General features: G+C 41.1%; 1 protein-coding gene across 3 annotated transcripts in view; it reads right to left on the reverse strand.

The window, feature by feature from the left end:
* The window catches only part of LOC124872173 (serine/threonine-protein phosphatase 2B catalytic subunit gamma isoform-like), a 56,380-nt gene extending 38,288 nt beyond the window's left edge, over positions 1-18,092 (reverse strand). For 2 of the 3 annotated variants that reach the window (XM_047371909.1, XM_047371908.1), the window contains exon 1: positions 17,524-18,092. In XM_047371909.1, coding sequence (XP_047227865.1) covers positions 17,524-17,575 — 52 coding nt within the window. In that variant the 5' untranslated portion in view covers positions 17,576-18,092. The remainder of the gene's footprint in view (positions 1-17,523) is intronic. The other variant, XM_047371907.1, reaches the window with a different exon arrangement.
* Between the last annotated feature and the right edge of the window lie 4,861 nt (positions 18,093-22,953).

A 22,953-nucleotide genomic window follows, 5' to 3' on the forward strand; every position in this document is an offset into this window, starting at 1 on the left:
GTCAGGTAGGCAGTCTTACCCATGATTGGGGTTTTGAGTGATGAACCAGGCTGGGAGTTTTAAAGGCCTCAGGAATCTTTTGCAGGTGTTTAGAGTTAACTCGTTGATTCAGATGATTAGGTTCATAGCTCGTTTAGAGACCCTTTTAATGATATGCTAATTTTGTGAGATAGGAATTTTGGGTTTTCATGAGCTGTTTGCCAAAATCATCCGTATTAAGACAATAAAAGACCTGAAATATTTCAGTTAGTGTGCAATGAATCTAAAATATATGAATGTTAAATTTTCATCATGACATTATGGAAAATAATGAACTTTATCACAATATGCTAATATTTTGAGAAGGACCTGTACTTTGTGGGATAGTTTCCAAACCAGATAACTGCAAAAATGAAACAAACACTACACCCGTTTTGAGATTTATTGAGTTTTATTTTGAAATCAGCCTTAAATAAAATTATCTTCAAATCAGACTAAAAGACAGTTTTTATCCACAAGCTGTCAAACAAACCACTGAACAATAATACTGCATGAAACCACATCTGTGACACTTTGTTTGCTTATTACTGCTGCATGATGTGTACTTTGTTTTTGTACGCCATTAGTGTTTTTGTTTTTATCGTGATTTGAACGATTCTTCTTATCCTAAGCATTTCATCGCATTGTTTACTGCGTGTTAACCTGCATATGACAAATAAACCATATCAATGACATATCAGTGCTGTTTGTTTTATGAGCAGTTTGTCATCTGTGCTGCTGTTCCAAAATGCCGAACGCAAAAGTATTGCATGGGGACGCAAAAGAAATAAATTTCCCCATGTCCCCTCACGGGCTTCCGTACCTTACCTCTTAAATCTTTAGAGCACATGCAGCAATTTTGTTGGTCAGATGAGACTTGACTCATGTTGGTACTTTTGGTTTGATGAATGAAGAGATGCAGGGCTGATTTAATCCAGAATCTGCCTTACAAGTGTTCCTTAATCACTGGTGTCCTTGATTACGACTAAACACGTTTTACAAGCAGCAGACTGCGTGTTAAAACCGCTACATTCAACTCTCCTGAAGTTCGGTAATATTTGCAACTTTCCTGTCAGCTCTATGAGTTTAATAGATAAGTCCTTATTTCTGACTTTACGTTACAAATCCAATTTTACCACGTCCAGTTCTCCACCTGCGTTTGCTCCCTCCATTCTGAACGCAGGTGGAAAACATCGATCAGAAGCACTGTTGGCTTGTGGGTCGTGTAGTTCGTTTGACTCGCATTATAGTATAGGCTTCTTGGAAAAAAACTACACAATGGCGGCGTCGATTCAAGTTTTTTTTTCTTAAAGTTTATAACAAAGTATTAGTTGTACATTTCCAAAGACAATTGATCCTAGTTTATTTTCCCTCCTATTGGTTAGCTCCCGCTCCCGTCTGCTCCCGTTCATTTTTTATCCTGTACCGTCCCAATCACGTGATCTTTACTGATGCTGTCTCCTGTCCCGCGTGACCCGTGGGACTCCCGAAAAAATGTCAGCCTCTAGTAGGGAGTTTGGGCTGATTAGATGCTCCAAGTAACCGTTTGGACATCAGCTGATATTTCTCCAGAACCAGTGATGTTTACATTCAGCAGTACGTTGGTTCAGGTGAGTAAATCAGTTTAATGGAGAGGGAGCTATGTAGGGTTACTGCTGTTGAAAAACGCCGGCATAAAGTTCCGGGCCCGTATTCACAAAGAATCTTAAGACTAAAAGTAGCTCCTAGTGACGTCATTCTAAGAAAAATCTTATTTATAAATTTCTCGAATTCTAAAATTTCTCTTAGAATTTTCCCTCAGTAGGATAAAAGTTATTTACGAAGCATCGGAGACCTTAAGAGAGCTCCTATCTCCTCCCTCTAGAGGGAAATTAAATAGTTTCAGCGGCAGGACGGGTTAAAGGTCAACCTCTAGTAAGGTAATATTATTCTAAATAAATAACAGAAACAATAATAAATTAACATGAATAAAATCTGCTGGGAATGCCTGTTTGTTCCCACCGTGATCCCAGGACCAAATTTACCTTTCAACACTCAGGCTGTGCTCCTATCTTCAGTTCAGTTTTCTCCACTTTTATTTCTCAGTTTTGTTTTGGTCGTTTTACCACACTAAACCTCGTTATACTAGAAAGCAATCTTAGTAAGCTGCTGTATTTTAATATTAATATGAAATGAAATAATAGATGCATTATGGAAACGACCAGCATGGTCAGTAAACATAATATTAAGCAAATCAAAATAATGACAAACATGTAAATAAGCTACGTTCAAACATGTTGATGCTGTGTGACAATTAATTTAATGTTGCTAAGTTTTATCATCTTGATTTACATATTTCTGAATCCAGTCTACATTGTATCATCTGTTAATTTCTCTCCATTCATTACTAGGAGCACATTTGATTACTTTTTGTTTTTTGGCAACAACCAATCACAACTCTTAGAAGACAGCATCACACCTAGCAACGTGGTCAACCACTCCTCCTCACTAAAGATAGGAATCTGTCGTGTCCTCGTTTTGAGGCTCTCAGCAGTGGAGTGAATCAAACCTAAGCTACGAGTACTTGCCAGGAATTGTTATGCTAAGATAGGAACTCTCGAGAATCTTTGTGAATACGGGCCCTGGTTCAGTTCACATTTCTTTCTCCAATGTAACTGCAAGAAAAACCTTAATGTTCCAAATACCACAGTGTAGTGATAACTTGTTTTGGTGTCACTTTTTAAAGTTGCACACAGAACGTTGCTTTGAGCTCTTACATTCTGCCAGTGTTCATGTAGAAAACAGGTGCATGTCAAACTGACAAGGCTGTACCGGATATTTTCAGTGACAATACGTGGACCGTTACACCCTTAATATTATCCAGGTCTAAACTGCTGTGATCACCAATGTAGAAAGATAAACTGTCACATAATGGCATGCTTGATGTGAATGGTTTGAGCACAGTTAGAAGTCCATGGAAGGTAAAAACAGGGTCCAGTTAGCATCTGATTTAAAGCTTCCTATCTTTAAAGCATAGTTTGAGATTTGGGAAAATTCTATTCTACTCGACAAAAGTTGACAAGAAGGCTATAGGACCACATATCAGCTTGCATAAAAACAACATAAACAATAATAAAACATGGAGTGGAATATTCTACAATGATTTGAGATTCTTTAAGTCACAGCTTGTTGTTTGTCCAAATCCCCTATATTTGTGGGTAAAAAAATATGGAGGTTTTTAATTTTCTCAAGAATCTTGCTGAAATCTCATTTCATACTCATAAACTTTATCACCTTGTCATGTGAGCTGGATATTGCTCAGAAAATATTTGTGTGTTTCCATCTTGCACTTATTTAATGTAGCAGTTTCCATTCAAAACAATTGTTGAATTGTCTTCTAAAAACCCATCATGGACTGAAAGATGAGTTCATTTTGTTTTTCATATAGAGGCAGATCACAGCAGATGTCCTCTTAAACGAAGGACAAACACCTGGAATGAAATCATTAATAGGAATAATATGCTGTGAATAATTTGCTCTGTATTAAAAACTAAAATTCTGAAACTCTGAACAGCGCTGCGCCTTGTTGGTGAGACCTCTCTACCGATGCGCCACAACCAGCTGATCCAACAGAAGGTGGTAGATAAATGTCTAGATGAATTAGCAAAGTGTCTCAGAGTTAATGCTAACTTTTCTAAAATGTTTCTTAAGGATTAGAGTTTAGCTAAGTAACTTTAGCAGGCAGGTTCTGTTGTTGTTAGCATATGATCTGTAGCTTCTGAGAGATCTGTTTTAGTCTTTGTGTTTTCCACCTGAAACAGCTGATAACTGATGTTAGAACAGTTTTATTTAAGCTTACCTGCTGAATGGTTGATGAACTGGACTTCCTCTGAATAGGCCAAGAAGAGGACATACCAGGTTGGAAATAATATGATTTTAAAAAGATCATGAATCTGCTTTTACTCTATATCAGGACAATTGTCATTTATAGTTCTCATTCTCTTGCCAAATAAGACAAAAGTTTTAATATTTGAACTGTTTATTCATGTGGATTTAAGTGTGAACAGATGGTGTCTTTGTTTAGTTTTCTGACAGCTCATTTCCTTTATTTGCTTCTTCTACGTAGAAATAAGTCTACTACTGGAAATACTGGGAAGACTGTATCCCACTTTTAAATAACTGAAAAAGATAAAACACTTAAGATGAAGTTTTTTACCTTGTCTCTTATCTGTTATCTTATATTTCACTAAATAATGATTGTCACCTTTTTTCTGTTAACAGGATAAAAAAAACTCTTTGAATCAAACATTATTTTTTGCCCTGATTTAAATATTGTTCAGAAAATAGTTGCAGATTAAATAATTGGACCGTGTCTTTATTGCTGGTGAAGAGCAGAGCTGTTCTAAATGTTGCTTGGTCTGAACATCCCCCTCTTTGTCTGGATATTTCTGTTGTTTTCCCAGTAGAACATGATGGTAAATATGGTTTGTACAGCATTCACAGACTGAATGAGTGAAATAAATGTCATTTTCCAATGTAAAACTGGCATTTTCTTAAAACCTGCAATTACACACACACACACACAACTCCTCAATTTTTTTTAGGTAAAATTCCCAGTACAGCACACACACTCCTGCCTCTCTGGTCTAGTTAAATGAAAGCAAACCAGGTCACACACATTCAGCCAATCGTGCCACTGGCTCCTGAACTGGTTCATCACCAGCGTGGCAGAAAGCGGTCCAGCTGAAAGGCGGCATGATCACAGAACAACATGTAAGTCGAGCCTCGCGTTTCTGTAGAACAAAATAAAAACCACAACTGAGAGAAAAGGCTTTGTAGACCACAGGAGGAAGTGGTAGTCAAATAATCAACGGCAGGAGGGACAGAGGAAGACTACACACTCACTGCAACAGCTTCAGTAAAGGCGGGTTTTTGACCTTTCCTTTTTGTCCAACTGTGTCCCGGATGGCCACCGTACACTCTAAGCTTCAGGCTCCAGTGGTTCTCATCTAAGACCAGCTGGAAACCTTTTCCTGAACCAATTCTTTAGGGAGTAATAAACTCCAAAAATGACTCCAATGTGGACCATCTTTCTGGCACTAAGCTGTTTCACAATTGTACCAGCCACCTGATGATGAATTGAGCAGTTCTCCACCCATGTGACATGGTGAGAGAGGGTACGAGTGCTGCCATGTGGTTGGCTTTGTGCTTTTCATCCAGGAAGTAGCTTAAGCTTCTAGCTTGCACTATGTGCCACATCCTAGGTATCTGGATTTCATGTCATTCTTTTAAAGTTACAATTGTTGGAGGCCCTGTTGTCTGTGATGGGCTCTGTAAACTCAATGCAGTGACACTAATGTGTTTTGCAAATTTTGTGGTTTCAGTTTTTTGTGGTGTCATTTCACATCGTTAGAATATAGTGCAGACTGATTGCTATAAAAGAGCTGTGCCGTCTTCTCTTAGAAACCTCTAAATAGTGTGAACCCATCACCACTTTGCATCAGAATAGTCTTGTGCAGGAAACTGCTGCTCAGAATACTGCAGCTGAAAGATTAGTTTTTGGATCATCAGAAACATGAAGGTGTGAGGTTCTACTGCAGTGAGGAAGGCACCAGGACAGTATTACCACCGACACCGGGCTTGCTCCACATATGGGGGAAACTGGGTGTAGAAATGAAAAGTTCTCTCATTGTTTATTGTTATCTGGGGAAAGAAAATGCAATAAGGGTTGGGATTTAAGGTGTTACAATAAGATAAGTGATGATGTTATGGAAGGAATTATTCATTTTGCTTTTTTAACAATGTTCTTCCACTACTGGCTCCATGACAGCATCTGCAAAGATAAATATGCTTCAAAACCATCACCGGGTTGCTATACAGTAGCACTATTTGATATAACTGGTGTACTGAAGTTGTATTTTTAGAGTATTAGTATTAGCAAGGCTCTAAGCTGTATTGCTAAAGAGACCGATGTCATTTCTGTACTTTTTCATCACACAAAACCACAACAGACAGAGTTCTTGTCATCCATCCCTTCCCTGCATGCATGGTGACGTGACTTTTGGACAAGACAAGCAGCACAGAAGATATTACTGTCGAAGAAAAAAAAATAATCAAGGGCAGACTGACATTCTGTAGGAAGTACAATGATGGACAACAGGACAATCTGTCCAATCCTTCTGATTCTGTGGGACATGTGGAAATGAATTTGCCCAGAGCGGATGGTTGACAGCAACCATGAGTCCTGGATGGTGAGGCATCCTGATACAATGAGTGGGGTTTTAACATCCAAGGGAGTGAGGCATTTGTACTCAGAAGTTGAATTTTCCTGAGCTTCTAAGTGCCAGTTGGCAGAATGATGGAGCAGCCTCTAGAACAGTTTCCAACATAACTGCCATGCATATAAACTGTGGTAAAAGCTGCAGATATAAGCCATTTGTTACTACTTGGAACAGTTTGTGTCTCACTAAATCAGTGGCACACACAGTCAAGAACTGCAGAATCAGTAGGACCAGAGTCTGAACTATTTTTAAAACTCGTGTAAAAATAGATAAATTGTTAATAAGAATTCCATAGTAATGACTGCTTTCACAAAAAAGGCACCACTGTGCCACAGCCAATCAAAGTCACTGAACCATTAAAGAGATGCATTGGCTGAGAGTCAAGTGACGAGTGAAGCTATCAATCAATGCACGCGCCTTTGTCACATAGTGAATCACTAGTTTCCTGTTACCTACAGATTCTGGATCATTTCAGGATAGGTTCAGCTAAAAGTGACGAGTGGACTGCCAACCTTCCAGTTGGAGACTGCTGGTCCTCTACCATTCCAGACTGCCAGTGTTGGTTCCAATGAGCCTCTGTTCTGTTTTCACCTAATTCTGGCTGCTCTGCCTGTTCTGTTTGCTTCACTTTTTGGAAACATTTTCTCTTTGAAAGTTCTGGTAATGGTGGTGGCTGATCATCTCCTGGGACATAGCCCAGACCCCTGTGATTACAGGGCCCTCTGCAGCCTCAGCAATGGATAAAACACCTGAACCAACAAGGCTGCTTCCAGGAAGCACCCAAACTTATGAAGCTCCTCTACCGATGCAGAGATCTTTATGAACCCAATGCCTTTTACTCTCAGGTTAAAGACAAACCACAGAATCCTTCAGTTCATTGTGCGCATAGGCAGGGAGCTTGGGGACAGTAGATGTTTTAGGAGTAAATTATTATTATTATTATTATTTAAGTTTATTTGATAGGGACAGACACACATTGACAGACCAACTGAACAAAACAGCAGTCCCATGTTTGCGTCATAGTGCAATAGCAACAGCTAATTTGCAGCACTTGTCCCTAGATGGGCTTTTTTTTTAAAAAGTACCTCTAAAAATTAAAGTAATAATCATTTAAAATAGCACAAAATAATGTTGACAACATCTACAAACAAACAGTGAAACATAAAACATCAAAAATGGGTACAATTCTGTTTTTGACATAACCAGAGTTTTGTTTGTTTTTTGAACGTACTGAAACTGGTTACAGACTTTAAATCAACAGGAAGTGAATTCCAAACTGCAGTTCCTCTCACAGACAGAGCACTTTGAGCAAAAGTGGTTCTTCGAAAGGGGACCTTACAATTTCCATCTGAAGCCACTCTGGTAGATCTGCTATTGCCCTGCAGTCTCTGTATGCAATCTATCCGGTACAACACCTGACAAAGGTAACCACAGTCAAGATATGTTTTCCTCACCAATTCTGCTGTGCCATCAGGCCACTGCACTTCTACACAGTGTTTGATGGTCACAGCAGTTACCGCATGGTGTATTAAAATCCACCTTGTACAAAAGCTTATTGTTATTCAAATACACCTAAAAAGGAAATATGTTCCTTCTTATTAACGACTGCAACAGTCTTATTTAACATCACTAAACATTCTTAATTAACAGCTAATAAAGCATATGGTTTTATTGTGAGACTATCCTGCTGCAGTGTCCATAGAATACTTCATCTTTTAATGAATATTAAGGTTAGACTAACTGTCCAGTGCCATGGATTGGAAGACTGCTGATGTTCTGTGTAAATCCACTCTCTAGACTGAAACCCACAGTTTTTGTAACCATTACAACTCATTTGGAAATCGCATTTACCAAGGGAAGGTTCAACATAAAAAGGAGATCAACATATCACGTTAAATGTTTAGTGTTACAAGTTCCCTTGCATGTTCAGTAGAATGAGACAAATCCTAATTAGGAATACCTGCTCAGGAACAGAATACAGTACATTCAGTCTTAATGAAAGTAATGCGTCTTTGACCTGCAGTATACTGGTGAAAGAGCTTCACAGACTCTATACTGTGAGTTCATAATATGATATGAAAAGCAGCTGTTCACACCTCAATCCAACTCCTCCACATACAATTCAGACACAAATTATTGCCATTCACCAACCACCCCCTACCTTCAGACTCCCTGCCTGCACTTAGGATCCAAGATGAAGGATCTTTCAGCACCTAAAAACAAGGAAGGCCTCAGGACCTGATAACATCTCCCTATCATGCCTGAGAGCCTGTGCCGACCAACTGGCACCCATCTTCATTGAGATCTTCAACAAGTCACTGGGGCTGTGAGGTTCCCTCCTGGTTCAAACGCTCCACCATCATTCCAGTACCCAAGAAACCCACCATCACAAGATTAAATAACAGGTCTGTCGCCCTGATGTCTGTGGTCATTAAATACTTTGAGCGACTGGTGTTGAAGCCCGTGAAGGACATCACAGGCCCCCTGCTGGACCCTCTGCAGTTTGCGTACCGGGCAAACAGGTCGACAGATGATGCAGTCAATTTGGGACTACACTTCATCCTGCAACACCTCAACCACCCAGGGATGTACACCAGGATCCTGTTTGTGGACTTAAGCTCAGCCTTCTACACCATCAACCCAGACATCCTCCATCAGAAGCTCACCGAGCTCAAAATCCCAGACTCCACCTGTCAGTGGATCACCAGCTCCCTCAAGGACTGGCCGCAGCAGGTGAGGCAGGGGAGCATCTTCTCCCATACCAGAATCATCAACACCGGTGCCCCCCAGGGGTGTGTTCTCTCCCCACTCTTCTTCTCCCTCTACACAAATGACTGCACCTTGCTGACCCGTCTGTGAAACTCCTGAGGTTGTCAGATGACACCACTGTCACTGGACTGATCCAGGTCAGTGATGAGTCTGCATACAGACAGGAGGTGGATCGGCTCGTACACTGGTGTGGTCAGAACCACCTAGAACTTAGCCCACTCAAGACTGTGGAGATAATTGTGGACTTTCAGAGAACACCACCCTCACATACCCCCCTAACCATTCTCAACAACACTGCATCTGCTGTGGACCACTTCTGGTTCGTAGAAACCACCATTTCTCGAAACCCAAGATGGTCCTCACACATAGACAATGTTCAGAAGTAGGCCCAGCAGAAACAGTACGTCCTGAGGCAACTCAAGAAGTACAACCTTCCACAGAAACTGCTGGTCATCCTCTACACTGTCACAATTCAGTCTGTCCTGTCTTCATCCATCTCAGTGTGGTTTGGCTCATCCACAAAACAGGACAGGTCCAGACTTCAATGAACAATCAGGTCTGTAGAGAGAATCATCAGGGTTGACCGTCCCTCCATCCAGAACTTATACAGGTCTAGGGTCAGGAAAAGGGCAGCTAAAATCTCTGCAGACCCCACAATCCTGCACACAAACTGCTTAGACTGTTACCTTCAGGTCGGCGATACAGAGAACTGTCTGCTAAAACCAGCCGCTACAGAGACAGTTTCTTCCCCCAGGCTGTTTCTCTGATGAACACTTTACAGTCAGAGTTTCAGAAGAACACCATGCATACATAGATTGATCTCAAACTTGGCAATAAAGTTGATTCTAATGAAGATGCTCGAGTGCGAATGTCTGATGGATCACTGGGTAAGGGGACATCACCCAGTGATCCATCCAAGTTTCTAGATCTCTCGCTACTGCTTACTTCTACACAGCTGAACCAACATGGGACTCGAGACATGCCTGGATTGATAGCTGTGTTATAACAGCCATCAGTAACCATCCACTGCTGGCTTGAGTACCTTGCCCCTTTTTTGTAAATATCACTTATATTGAACAGCAACCAGAGACACTTCTGAGCCGTTTCTCCTGGTTTGGATAGATTAAACAATGCAATAAAAATATAGGTAGCAAACAACCCACATTTTTAACAAACGTCTCTATCATCAAAACATCTCCACCATTATCTGTGACATTTTGCATCTTGGTAACCAAGATCTATATTAGACATGAGCATCAAGGGCAGCTCACAGAACCAGTGTTTTACTGGCATCCATAACGTGAATGCAAGCAGCTTGAAATTTTACCTCCTGCTGAATACGGCATCCAGGTGATTGTGACATTCCACACATTTAGGGCTGAAACTAATCAATATAATTGATTAAAATCTATTATTAAAATAGTTGTCAACTAATTCAGTCATCGATTAGTTGCTTTGTAATGTTTTTTTGAACACATTCTATCAGCTACCAACGTGTGACACTAATGAACCTAGTTAATGGTGGAATTCAGACTACAAACTGAGCCATCTTCTACTGGTCACCATACATAATACAGCACCTTAAAGCTGAGTTCCCTTGTTTGCTTTTTATTTGCATTGCTTATTGTTTCTGAGGCTTGCTTATGTCATTTGTGGTTCTGTGTGGTTAAAGGACATGTGTCTGACTGGCAGCCCAATTAAAGAGTCTGAACCACCTCAAGGTTTTCCTTTTTTTTTTTTTGTTTACCATAGAAATTGACTTGTATCACTGTCAAACTGTGATTATTTGCTCACCATGGAGAACAGCTTAGGTTGAATAAACCAAGATTTAAGCTCGTTCTGTTTTTTTCTTGAGGAATTTTGAACATTGTGTTTTAGTAACATTTAGCACACAATTCTTACTGATAAAGTAATCCAGGAAGCCTGATCTGCTATCAGACTGGCTCCTTGCTAGAAATATTGATGCACTAGGGCATGCAGGGTATGTGGAGCAAAAAAAAAAAACTTAAAAAAACACTGGGTTTTTAGAGCTCAACTGCTGCCGATTGAGCCTTTTTGCAGCAGATCCAAAAGTTTTTTGGTGACAGCATAAAGAACGATCAGCATGGTGAAACGCTACAGCACCTGGGGGGATGCAGGCACGCTGAGAATCACGGGCCAGGCAGTTTACAGAGATGTTGCAACAGGCAGAGAGAGCAAGAAGCAGCATGACTGCGCTGGTGTTTGGACAAGAATGGGTGTGAATTAGGAAAACATGAAGACACATCTAACTATTACATACACAGCAGCTGAAATACAGATTAAAATCTTGTCCATCTAAATCTAGAGTTTCTTAAACAGCCGAGGTGTTATGTCCACACCATAAGAAGCAGGAGCCCTGATCCCTGAGCAGAGTATTACAGAGCCCAACATAGCTCTGTCGTGACGTCCAAAAGGAAGCTCATCCTGCTCTTCATTGGCTCGGCCTTCATCAATCTTGAATGCAGACACAATCATTACACATGGCGGGTGATGCAACAGGCAGGACTGATTGGATTACCATCAGTAACTAAGCTGAAAGCAGCCAGAACCGACCCATTGGCGTGCCCACACAGCAGACGTTCTCACGGGTCTCTGCCGAGGCTCAACAGGATGCTGTGGTCTGCAGCAGAATCACTTACAAAAGACCAGAGGTCTATTTACTCTGAAATGATTTAACAGAGCACATGCAGGGCTGCTACCCACATGGCAAATGTTTTATACACCATAACCTTTTCACATTTTGTCACTTTACAACCACAGACTTCTGAGCGCTTTATTGGCAGCGTGTTACAAGAAAAAGAGAAGGATTACACAATATTTTGTGGTATTTATTGTGATAACGATAAGAGCAGTGATTAAGAGTCTGAGCCCTACAAACAAATACTCCTTCTGTTTGAACACATTTCTATTCACTGGTGCCCTCTTTGAGCATCATCATTATAAAAATAAATCACAGCAACAAACTATACAATAATTACTCAATCCTAGATAGGATACAGGATTTTCAAAAAGCTTTGCCACAATTTCTCAACTACACCAACATTTGGTCTTTGACATGGCCGTTCAAACATCTGGACATGCTTTGATGTAAACCATTCTATTTTAGGCTTATTAAATTAATCAATAATCCATTCTAAAAAAAAAAAAAGGTCTGCGTAAAAATCCATACGCTGGCTGAACAGTTTTCATCTCCCCAACCTGGCTGTGTGGTGTAGGGGTAGAGCAGGCGCCCCAAATACAGAGGTTATAGTCCTTGACGCAGCCGTCCTGGATGGATTCCGACCTTGAGACCCTTGCTGCAAGTCTTCCCAATTCTCTCTCTGCCCATTTCCTGTCTGGTCGCTGTCATTAAAAGGCCACTAGTGCCAAAAAATCTGAAATAAAAAAAGTTATAAAATACTAACAATAACTAATGAGATTTATTTTCAAAAACTGTTAAAAAGTTAAACAACCCATAAGAATTGCAAGACTTCATGGAATAATAATGACGCTTTCTTAACTAGCAATATATTAATGTCCCAATCCAATTAGCAGTTTAATAGTGCAAATATGTTTGAGTACAATTAAAATTATTCTAATCAAGTTCACAATACTGTTAAACTATTGTGCATCTTCTTTAAACTGTTAAACATCGATGACCCCTCATCCTTCCAGTTAGGCCACATGTACAGTCTGTCCTATAGAACTTTAACGTTGTTATTGTCACATTCTGTTCCTCTAGAAAACACTCAAAGCACTTTACAAGGAGTAACACTCAGACTTTTATTGTATATTATTTGTACAACGACCTAAAAGGGTCTTTTTAAGACCTTAATGTCTTAAAATTCCTTAAATCCCTTTAGTCTCTAAAGCATACCCAGAGTGAAGCCGACCGGACAAGAATCTAGTCAGAGCCCATAACCGCCCTGCCTGGTGACTCTGGTAGATTACCACAGAAGATGTGCTGCAAAATACACAAGCAGCACTTTGCCTGTAGGCTTTAAAGTTCAATGTTGGTCTCATCTGACAAGAGCACCTGAATCAACGCATCTACTGTGTCCGCTACACGGCTCAAGGCAAACTGCAAATGGGACTTCTTCTCTACTTCACCATTACGTGTTGCTCTTTGTTAGTCTGTCACATCAAATAAATACACCGGTTCTGTGACGGAACAGAAAGCAGAAAGGTTTAGGGCATGAATCTGTTAGCAAAGCAAAATGTGTTTTTTCTAGGGCTGCATGATATAACAACCTTGGGATGTCGATAATATTGGTAAATATTCTGATGATATCAGATCTGATTTATTCCAATTTTCTTCTTTTCTCCCTTCTCCTCTGTGCTTCCATCACTCTGTGAACTTTAGCCTTCTGGGTAATGTCATTAGTGTCCGGTGTGAGCATCTGCTGCCCTGAGACTTTGTCCAACTGGCTAAACATTACATTAGGAAGAAAAATTACACTTTGAGTACATTAGCCAACAATTACTACACTCCAAACAGACCGTGGTGTGAAAATTGCACACACTGATAGTGCCATGATGATATAGCTGAGATATATTGTGCAGCCTTAGTTTTCCCTTCCTGTTTGTTTAAACCAACAGTCCAAGACCAACTCTGAACAATTAAAAGCTGCATACAGAAATCAACCAAAACAGTCTCAGATAAGTGGACAGATGGATATCTGCAAGTCTTTTTCACCACAGTACAAAATGCTTTTTAAATGGCCTCTCTTGTGGTTTTTTGCAGCTTCTCTCTGCATCATTTCACTAAAGCATTAAGGCGACACTGTGCTCTGGAAACAAGAAGAGGCTAATTATCTGAACTGCATGCCATTTGAGCAATTAAACAGCAGCTATGATAGAAAGACGTAAAGGACAACAGCCGCCGACTCACAAAGTCCATAAAATAATCAAATAAACAGATGAAAAGAAATGCCAAAAGTGAAAAGCCAATCAGAGCAGGTCAAGACGTTCGACCTGCTGGCTGAGATGCACCTTTAAGAAGGTAGCTTTAATGGGCCGATGCTCTCCTCGCAGCTTTGCTTTCCTAAGCCTGTCTAACCCCTCCTGAGCCCATCACACCTGACCACCAACTACATCTAGCCTACTACCTGTCTGAACCCTTAACCGTCCCATCGACACATCTGTGAGACACATTGTTTTGCCAGTTAAGAACATCAACCTGTGACCCATCTACAGAGGACAGTGCTGCTTCCACTTTAGCCCTTCTCTAACAACACCCCGGCACTCTCTTCTCCACCTCCCTTATGCACCTTCTGTTGCTTTAGAGGCTTGACCACAGATACCTTAACTCAGTGGTCCCCAACCTTCATATCACCGTGGACCGGTCAATGCTTAACAATTTTACTGTGGCCCGTCATGTTGGTGTGCCCACTGAGACTCACAAACTCAACAACACGCAGCTGCTGTTCTGCATATTTCTGCCGTTTTTTAAAGGAGAAATATTATTGTGAGAGCCAAGAGCAGCTCATTCTACACATATTTTGCGGCCTTCTATTTATACTTTTGGAAAGGCATCGACGAATGCGTGAAACGAGCAAGAGACAGCATTCTCTCCCACAACGTGCTGAACAGGTATGATTTTATAACTTTATATACCTTTGACACCAGCGACAATGGCTTTTTAAGTTCGAAGAGACGTTTTGTTCCAGTTAAAGCGGACCAAAAGTAGTAGGAGTGAATCTACCTGCATCTTTATGAACATACCTTTTGTCAAGCTGCGGCACTCTTGGTTGTCCCATCGTCTGAGAAAAACACGGTCCCGGTCTTCATTGGCCGTCCTCAGCACAAAACTCAGTCGTAATTTGGTCCAATGCTTCATCCACGGTTTAAAACTATTTTCGGGAAGCCATTGGGCTTAAAAACCAAATAATCCAACACAAGAAATTATTTAAAAAAAAAAAAAAAAAAAAACATACACGCTCAGCTGCATAATCGGTTCTGCCCTGTTTGAACTCAATGTGGATTTTTGAAATACGCGCCATTACGCATGCCCATAACTAGAGTTTGGATGGGCCGAATCATGCTTTTTAAAACATATCTGAAACATTACGCATTAAGGTAAAAGTTATATTAATTAACTACATTACTGTCATCTGTCATTCATGTCCGCTCCATGTTCCTTGGAGCCCAAAGAAAGCATGGTGAGAGGTACACTGGTTGACCCAGCCGGAGCAAGACGGACCGGAATGGAACAGAAAATTGAAGTTATTCCGTAATTTGATGGAGAACGATGGAAAGCGGGTCCGTGGACGGTGACTTTCGGAGTAGTCATGGAGAATGTGGAACCGTTCTTATTAATTAACATAACATCAAAAGTTGCTCCGTCGGTCGGAACAGGAACAGAGGATGTGGGATTCTTTCGCCTCCCTCTACGAACAAGGGCCTGTCCCAATACTTGCACTTCCACCCTTGTGTCCCTGAATTGCGCGTTCCAGTTGATGGGTTCGAGTGCGTAGTGTGTCCCAGTTCTCCAGAGTGGTCCTTAGCCCTAACCCCTTTGTGCCCTCAATCCACACTTCGGCTAAGCGCGCATCTAAGCAGACTTCGCTGAAGTATATTACCCCCAATTCACTGCTGCAGATGACGTTCTGAGCAAAAACCAATCACAACAGTCAATGTAATCAACCATCAAATCAGAATAATAAGAACTGCGTAAACTTTACACAGCAAGCCGACAAATATATGTTTTAATGTTTTTCCAGGCTCAACATTGTTAGATACCACTGGGTTCAGAGTGAGTCTGGGCAGTCCGTAGGTCATAACACTGAAGTTACCTTTCAAACAAACACTGGCACGGCGAGTCTGGTGTAAAAGCCTCCTTCGCTTCCTGCACTTTCTTCTCCACAAAACAACTGCTTGTTGCAGTTTTAAAATATTTTTTTAGCAGCAAGACTGTGAAAACAGCACCACTTCCAGAGGTGCAGGCCGATGACGTAACCCCTACTGTCCCAATTCTGGACGTTTGTAACCTGCACACTTCAACCCCGGCAGAGTTGGTTTTTCAAAATAAAGTAAATTTTAAAGTTTCATGATATTTAAATTTCAAACTCTGATTATGGTTAGTGTAAGTGCATAAATTAAAATTAACATAACACATGTATTAAAAAAACTTTTAAAAAAACTTTATTCTGAAGGTGTGGCAGCTTTTATTTTGCCATGGCGATGCATCACGATCAATTACAGGAAACCCTGCAGTACTTTTCCAGCTGTCTCCCTTGCATCATTCAAATACACCTATTCTGTCTTGACTTCAATTATTTCTCTCTCCAGAGCAGACAGTCACCTCCTCAGGCTCTCCTCCATCTGCTCCCTACTCTCGCTGGAGATCACATTGTCATCTGCAAACATAATGATCTATGATGTAATCCCACTCTCACTATAAGCTAGGAATGGGTCGATTATTAGCATGAAGGTTTTAAAAACATACCATTTCAAAACCAATAAAATTTTACGTCATAACACTTCTATCCCATACCCTCCTCCACATGTTGCTTTGCACTCATTGCTACAACCACTCTTCCTCACGAGTAGACAAATTTGGGTGTTTCTATAATAAAAATAATATAATAAGCAAATATCAGTTTATTATACTTATTTCTTAATAAGAAGCAGATGGAAAAATATTGTGCAGAATAAGAATGTTGCCTTGGAAAGTAATACTAAATTTAGTTTCCGTTTATTTTAATTTTTTTTTAATAAAATACAAATCATACACAGTATGAATAACATTTACAAATTTAATAGAACTTAAGGTATTTGTTTAAAGTATTATATCATGTAATAGATTTTTGTATTAAGTTCTAATGAAAATACTGTAAAACTGTAGTTTTACTTCACGTCAAACTGAAAGTCTCGTATGGCCCATGCCTATGGTAAACCCTAGTGCCACACACTTCACCATTGTCTCGCTGCACAAGCTTCACTTCTCTGGGACGCCTGACTTCCTCATTCAGCACCACAGTTCCCTTCATGCTATCTCATTATATTCTTCCCCATAGAAACATAAAAAGATGCTCCAACTGCTTCTGACCTCTATATACTTATCAATTACCTATTTTAAAGCAACCATGTCTTTAGAGAGTAATATTTGGGTATTTTAAGGAAACAAGGGCTAGTTACGGGACATCTAACGCTGCAGGAAAATGAACCTGGACGAGCTCATCCGTCCAAATGAAGCACCTTTACTGAAAATGTTCATTCTTTGTCCAAGGAAAGCTGCCCCCCTTTCCCAGCGTCGTGTCAAACATCTGCCGCTCCTGACAGCAAACAGCCTGCGGCAGCAGTGATTATCGGCCTAGCGGGGAAACCCGACCACCAATGGATCACTGTGAACACCGAGCAGGTGAGCTGGTAAACGGCGGCTACCTGTGTTTGCCTCCCCCGTTAGCCCTTCCCCGTAACCCCCCATTGACTTCCTGCACCCGGGGAGAAGTTTACAGAAATAAATGTCACCTACTTTTGATGGGCCGTTCAACAGTAGAGAGTTTGTTCTGGTCTTTGGCCGACATCCTCACTCCCTGCTGGGTGCGGGCGGACACGGAGCTGAATCCGAACCAAACTTGACAGATTCCTCTCCGGCTAGCAGGCTAGCTGGGCTGGGCTAACCGCGCTAGCAGCGGAGCGTCTCGGAGCGGCAGAGAGGACAGCAGCACTCAGCTTCCAGGCCGAGCAGGACTTAACCCCGACACGGATAGAAAGAAGGGGCTGACGGAGAGAATGTTTCTATCCAGCTAATTGTAGCTGTTCCCGAGCTCTGCAATGCAGAAATGCCGAGCCGCTGTCACCGTGTGTGTCGGATGAAGCGGCCCGGGGCAGCACCGATCTCTGGCTCCAGCAACACGGCGCCGCGCCTCAGATCATATCCCGACTTTATCCTTTTATTCTCGGACCAGCTGCATCTGTTACAGGCCGCTGCGCTTTGTTTTTTTTTTTTTTATCGTGATCCGACGTGTCGTCCAGACCCTCTGTCGGATTACAATAATCTGCCGCAAGCGGATTTCCTATAACATGGCTCAACGCGGGGATCTGTGGGTAGTGTAGTATTAATGTCAATTTTAGGCGCCGCCCTCATAGTCGCTGTCCCCAAACCGAAGACACTGAGGATTTAAGTACACATTGTACCTAGCCTGTTTCAAATAAAATGTACGGATGCATCTAATTATAATACCATGGAAAAGTTCGTTTATTTTACTAATTCAATTCAAAAAGGGAATAATAGTATCTCACAAAAGTGAGTACACCCCTCACATTTTTGTAAATACTTTGTATCTTTTCACGGGATAACACTGAATATGTGGCATTTGATATATTATAAAGTAGTCAGCTTGAACAACAGTGTAAATTTGCTGTCCCTTCAAATTAACTCAACTCAAAGTTATTAATGTTTGAACTGCTGGCAACAAAAGTGAGTACAGCCTAAATGAAAATGTCCAAATTGTGCCCATGTAGCCATTTTCCCTCCCCGGTTTCATATGACCTGTTAGTGTTACAAGGTCTCAGGTGTGAATGTGGAGCAGGTGTGTAAATTTGGGGTTATCTCTCTCACACTTTCACATACAGGTCCTTCTCAAAATATTAGCATATTGTGATAAAGTTCATTATTTTCCATAATGTCATGATGAAAATTTAACATTCATATATTTTAGATTCATTGCACACTAACTGAAATATTTCAGGTCTTTTATTGTCTTAATACGGATGATTTTGGCATACAGCTCATGAAAACCCAAAATTCCTATCTCACAAAATTAGCATATCTTTAAAAGGGTCTCTAAACGAGCTATGAACCTAATCATCTGAATCAACGAGTTAACTCTAAACACCTGCAAAAGATTCCTGAGGCCTTTAAAACTCCCAGCCTGGTTCATCACTCAAAACCCCAATCATGGGTAAGACTGCCGACCTGACTGCTGTCCAGAAGGCCACTATTGACACCCTCAAGCAAGAGTTTAAGACACAGAAAGACATTTTTGAACGAATAGGCTGTTCCCAGAGTGCTGTATCAAGGCACCTCAGTGGGAAGTCTGTGGGAAGGAAAAAGTGTGGCAGAAAACGCTGCACAACGAGAAGAGGTGACCGGACCCTGAGGAAGATTGTGGAGAAGGACCGATTCCAGACCTTGGGGGACCTGCGGAAGCAGTGGACTGAGTCTGGAGTAGAAACATCCAGAGCCATTGTGCACAGGCGTTTGCAGGAAATGGGCTACAGGTGCCGCATTCCCCAGACCTGGGCTACAGAGAAGCAGCACTAGACTGTTGCTCAGTGGTCCAAAGTACTTTTTTCGGATGAAAGCAAATTCTGCATGTCATTCGGAAATCAAGGTCCCAGAGTCTGGAGGAAGACTGGGGAAAAGGAAATGCCAAAATGCCAGAAGTGCAGTGTCAAGTACCCACAGTCAGTGATGGTCTGGGGTGCCATGTCAGCTGCTGGTGTTGGTCCACTGTGTTTTGTCAAGGGCAGGGTCAATGCAGCTAGCTATCAGGAGATTTTGGAGGACTTCATGCTTCCATCTGCTGAAAAGCTTTATGGAGATGAAGATTTCATTTTTCAGCACGACCTGGCACCTGCTCACAGTGCCAAAACCACTGGTAAATGGTTTACTGACCATGGTATCACTGTGCTCAATTGGCCTGCCAACTCTCCTGACCTGAACCCCATAGAGAATCTGTGGGATATTGTGAAGAGAACGTTGAGAGACTCAAGACCCAACACTCTGGATGAGCTAAAGGCCGCTATCGAAGCATCCTGGGCCTCCATAAGACCTCAGCAGTGCCACAAGCGGATTGCCTCCATGCCACGCCGCATTGAAGCAGTCATTTCTGCAAAAGAATTCCTGACCAAGTATTGAGTGCATAACTGTACATGATTATTTGAAGGTTGACGTTTTTTGTATTAAAAACACTTTTCTTTTATTGGTCGGATGAAATATGCTAATTTTGTGAGATAGGAATTTTGGGTTTTCATGAGCTGTATGCCAAAATCATCTGTATTAAGACAATAAAAGACCTGAAATATTTCAGTTAGTGTGCCATGAATCTAAAATATATGAATGTTAAATTTTCATCATTACATTATGGAAAATAATGAACTTTATCACAATATGCTAATATTTTGAGAAGGACCTGTACTGGTCTCTGGAAGTCCAACATGGCACCTCATGGCAAAGAACTTTGAGGATCTAAAAATAATTGTTGGTCTACATAAAGATGGCCTAGTGTAACCAGTTCCTATGTAAATATTTGTACAATCACACAAAATTTGTTTAGTTAATGCATTTGTCTGTTGTATTGGGGGTTTGTTCATCCAGCTCCGCCTGACTTTCTTTTTCTGTCTCGTGTCCTCCTGGTCCACTATAGATATTGAGTTGTCCATTTCCTTTTCCCTTTTTATTTGTCCCACTGTGAAACAGTGTTTTATAATCCACCGCAATCCTTATTTCTATTGCTCAGATTTTTCTGTTTTTCTTAGCATTATTGAAAGGTTTTTGAATAAATTTACTTGACTCATTATTACGCCAGTATGGCACTTGATGGTGCTAAGTGTGGTCATAACAAAGTCAAGCAATGTGCGATGGATGCTAACATGGACTATTGTTTCGTATCGATCAGGCTGGAAATCTGTGGTACATGCTAATGTTGATGTCTTCCAGTTGTCGGGTTGAATAAATGGAGAGCACCTCCAAACACATTCCCGGTGTCTCGTGGGTTGTCTAACCAACATTACACTCAATGCAGAAGTCACAATAGGCTAGAAGAAGAAGAACACACTGAGCTGCAAGACAGAGGCCAAGACCATGTAGGACAGGTTCCACTTAGATCAGGCCTCGCCATGGTTGACCAAACAAGTTGTGGTCGTCTACAATGTTGTTTCTGGTGTCTCTTGTCTTCCTCTTGACCAAACAGAATTCTTTATGGTTCCAACCAACCACAGAAATACCGTGGTTATTGAAGCAGGTATTGGCACCTTTGTCAGTATGGGCAGGTACCAAGTCCTGGTGGAATATAAAATCATTATCTCCATAAAGCTTGTCAGTAGCGGGAGCAAGTGGAGCTCTAAAATTCTGTGGTAGTTGGCTACACTGAGTTTGGACTTGATGAAACACACTGGACCAACAGCAGAAGATGGCATGGCTCCACAAATTACCTCATTGACTGTGGAAGCTTCATCCTGGACCTCAAGCAACTTTGATTCACTGTCTCTCTACTATTCCTATGGACTCTGGGACCTTGATTTTCAAATGGAAATCAAAACTGGCATTATTTTTAAACCAAACCATATCTGTTTCAGGAATGGTTTATTACTGGGACTGTGACAGTAGTAGCTCATGTCTTGAATACGTGTTTGTGATTCTTAAAGCACTGACTCCAGCCAAAATCTGCAAACTCCCCCAAACTCTTGAATGGGTTTTGCTCCACAATCCTCCTAAGGGTTCAATCATCTCTATTGCTTGTGCAACGTTTTGTACACTTTTTCTACCCAACATTTTATTATTATGCTTGGACACAGCACACTGTGAACAACCAGTTTCTTAAGCAATGATCTTTTGTGGCTTTGCCTCCTTGTGGAGGGTGTCTGCTGTAACACTGTCAGGTCAACAGTCTTCCCGGTGATAACGAGGTCATTACATAACATTTCTGTATTAAATGGTACTTTAAGTAAAAAAAACTAGTGATTCTGTTTTTTTTTGCTGACACAAACTGACCTGCTATTCATGTCAGCATAGTCTAATCATTAGAACAGGTGAAGCTGTTAAAGAGTCCAGCTAAGATCCTCTCAATCTAATTAGCAAACTGATTGCAATAAAAGAGGAGCCGGTGCTTAAAACCATCTTCTCCAAAAACAATATGCAGCCATCATCACTTTGCATCAAAACGGCCTCACCAGGAAGAACACTGCTGCTAAGATTATTGCAGCTTGAAGAAAATTTTTCTGGATCATCAAAAACTTCCAGGTGAGAAGGCTTCAAGATGTGAGAGTGTGCAAAGTGTACTAATTAGGAGTCCAAGGCAGAACTGTGTTGCCACCAGTGCAGAGTTTAGTCTGGATTGGAGGCAGGTGGATGTCAGTGCTTTTGTATGTCCTGAAGACTTTTTACAAGAAGGGCAGCAAAGAAGCAACCTGTGTTTTAAAACAAAATATCAGAAAATAACTCTGAACATTAAAACGCATATTAAGACTTATTTTCTCTGAAAATGGGTTTTGATAACCTGGAAAATTATCAAAAAAAGGCAAGGAGAATTATGAGTCCAGCTTGGTGCCAACAGTGAAGTATCCTGCTACGTTCCATGAGTCGGGTTGCTTCCCCTCCATATGGATGGGTTTAATTCCAATTCTGTCCAAGAGTCCTACCATGGATAAAGATTTGGGTTAAAATGGCCTCTGAGAGCAACTTCTACTACCAATCAAGAAACTATTTGGTGTTCATCTGTGGAATTTCCTGCCTTATAAAACATCATTCCAAATGACAAAAGTGATAGTTAAGTGGCATAAAACTGAGAACATTTAAATCTTGGGCGTGTATTCAGAAAACTCCATAGATCTGTATCCTACTGAGAGCCTGTGGTTAATTCTCGAAAAGGAGGTGGCATTTTTTCTCTTCCTAGAAGGTACACCTGGCCTGGCTCTATGTTTAGCTGTGACACCTTCCTGGAGGAGGGCATCGGCTGAGCTGCTGCTGCCAACAAGTTCATGTTCTTCTTCTATAGATGATACACTTGGCCCTGTCCTTCGCTGTTTAACCCTGTCTCTCCTAGACATAGCTACTGACTGAGCTTCTACTCTGACTAACTGTATGTGCTCTCTTTTATACTCTAGACTTGAAAACTGGCTCAGTGTTCGTCTGCTTAACTGTCTTTCTCTCCTAGATGAAGCAATTAAAGGAGTTACA

This window comes from Girardinichthys multiradiatus, chromosome 8 (assembly GCF_021462225.1).
Source record: "Girardinichthys multiradiatus isolate DD_20200921_A chromosome 8, DD_fGirMul_XY1, whole genome shotgun sequence".
Lineage (NCBI taxonomy): Eukaryota > Metazoa > Chordata > Actinopteri > Cyprinodontiformes > Goodeidae > Girardinichthys > Girardinichthys multiradiatus.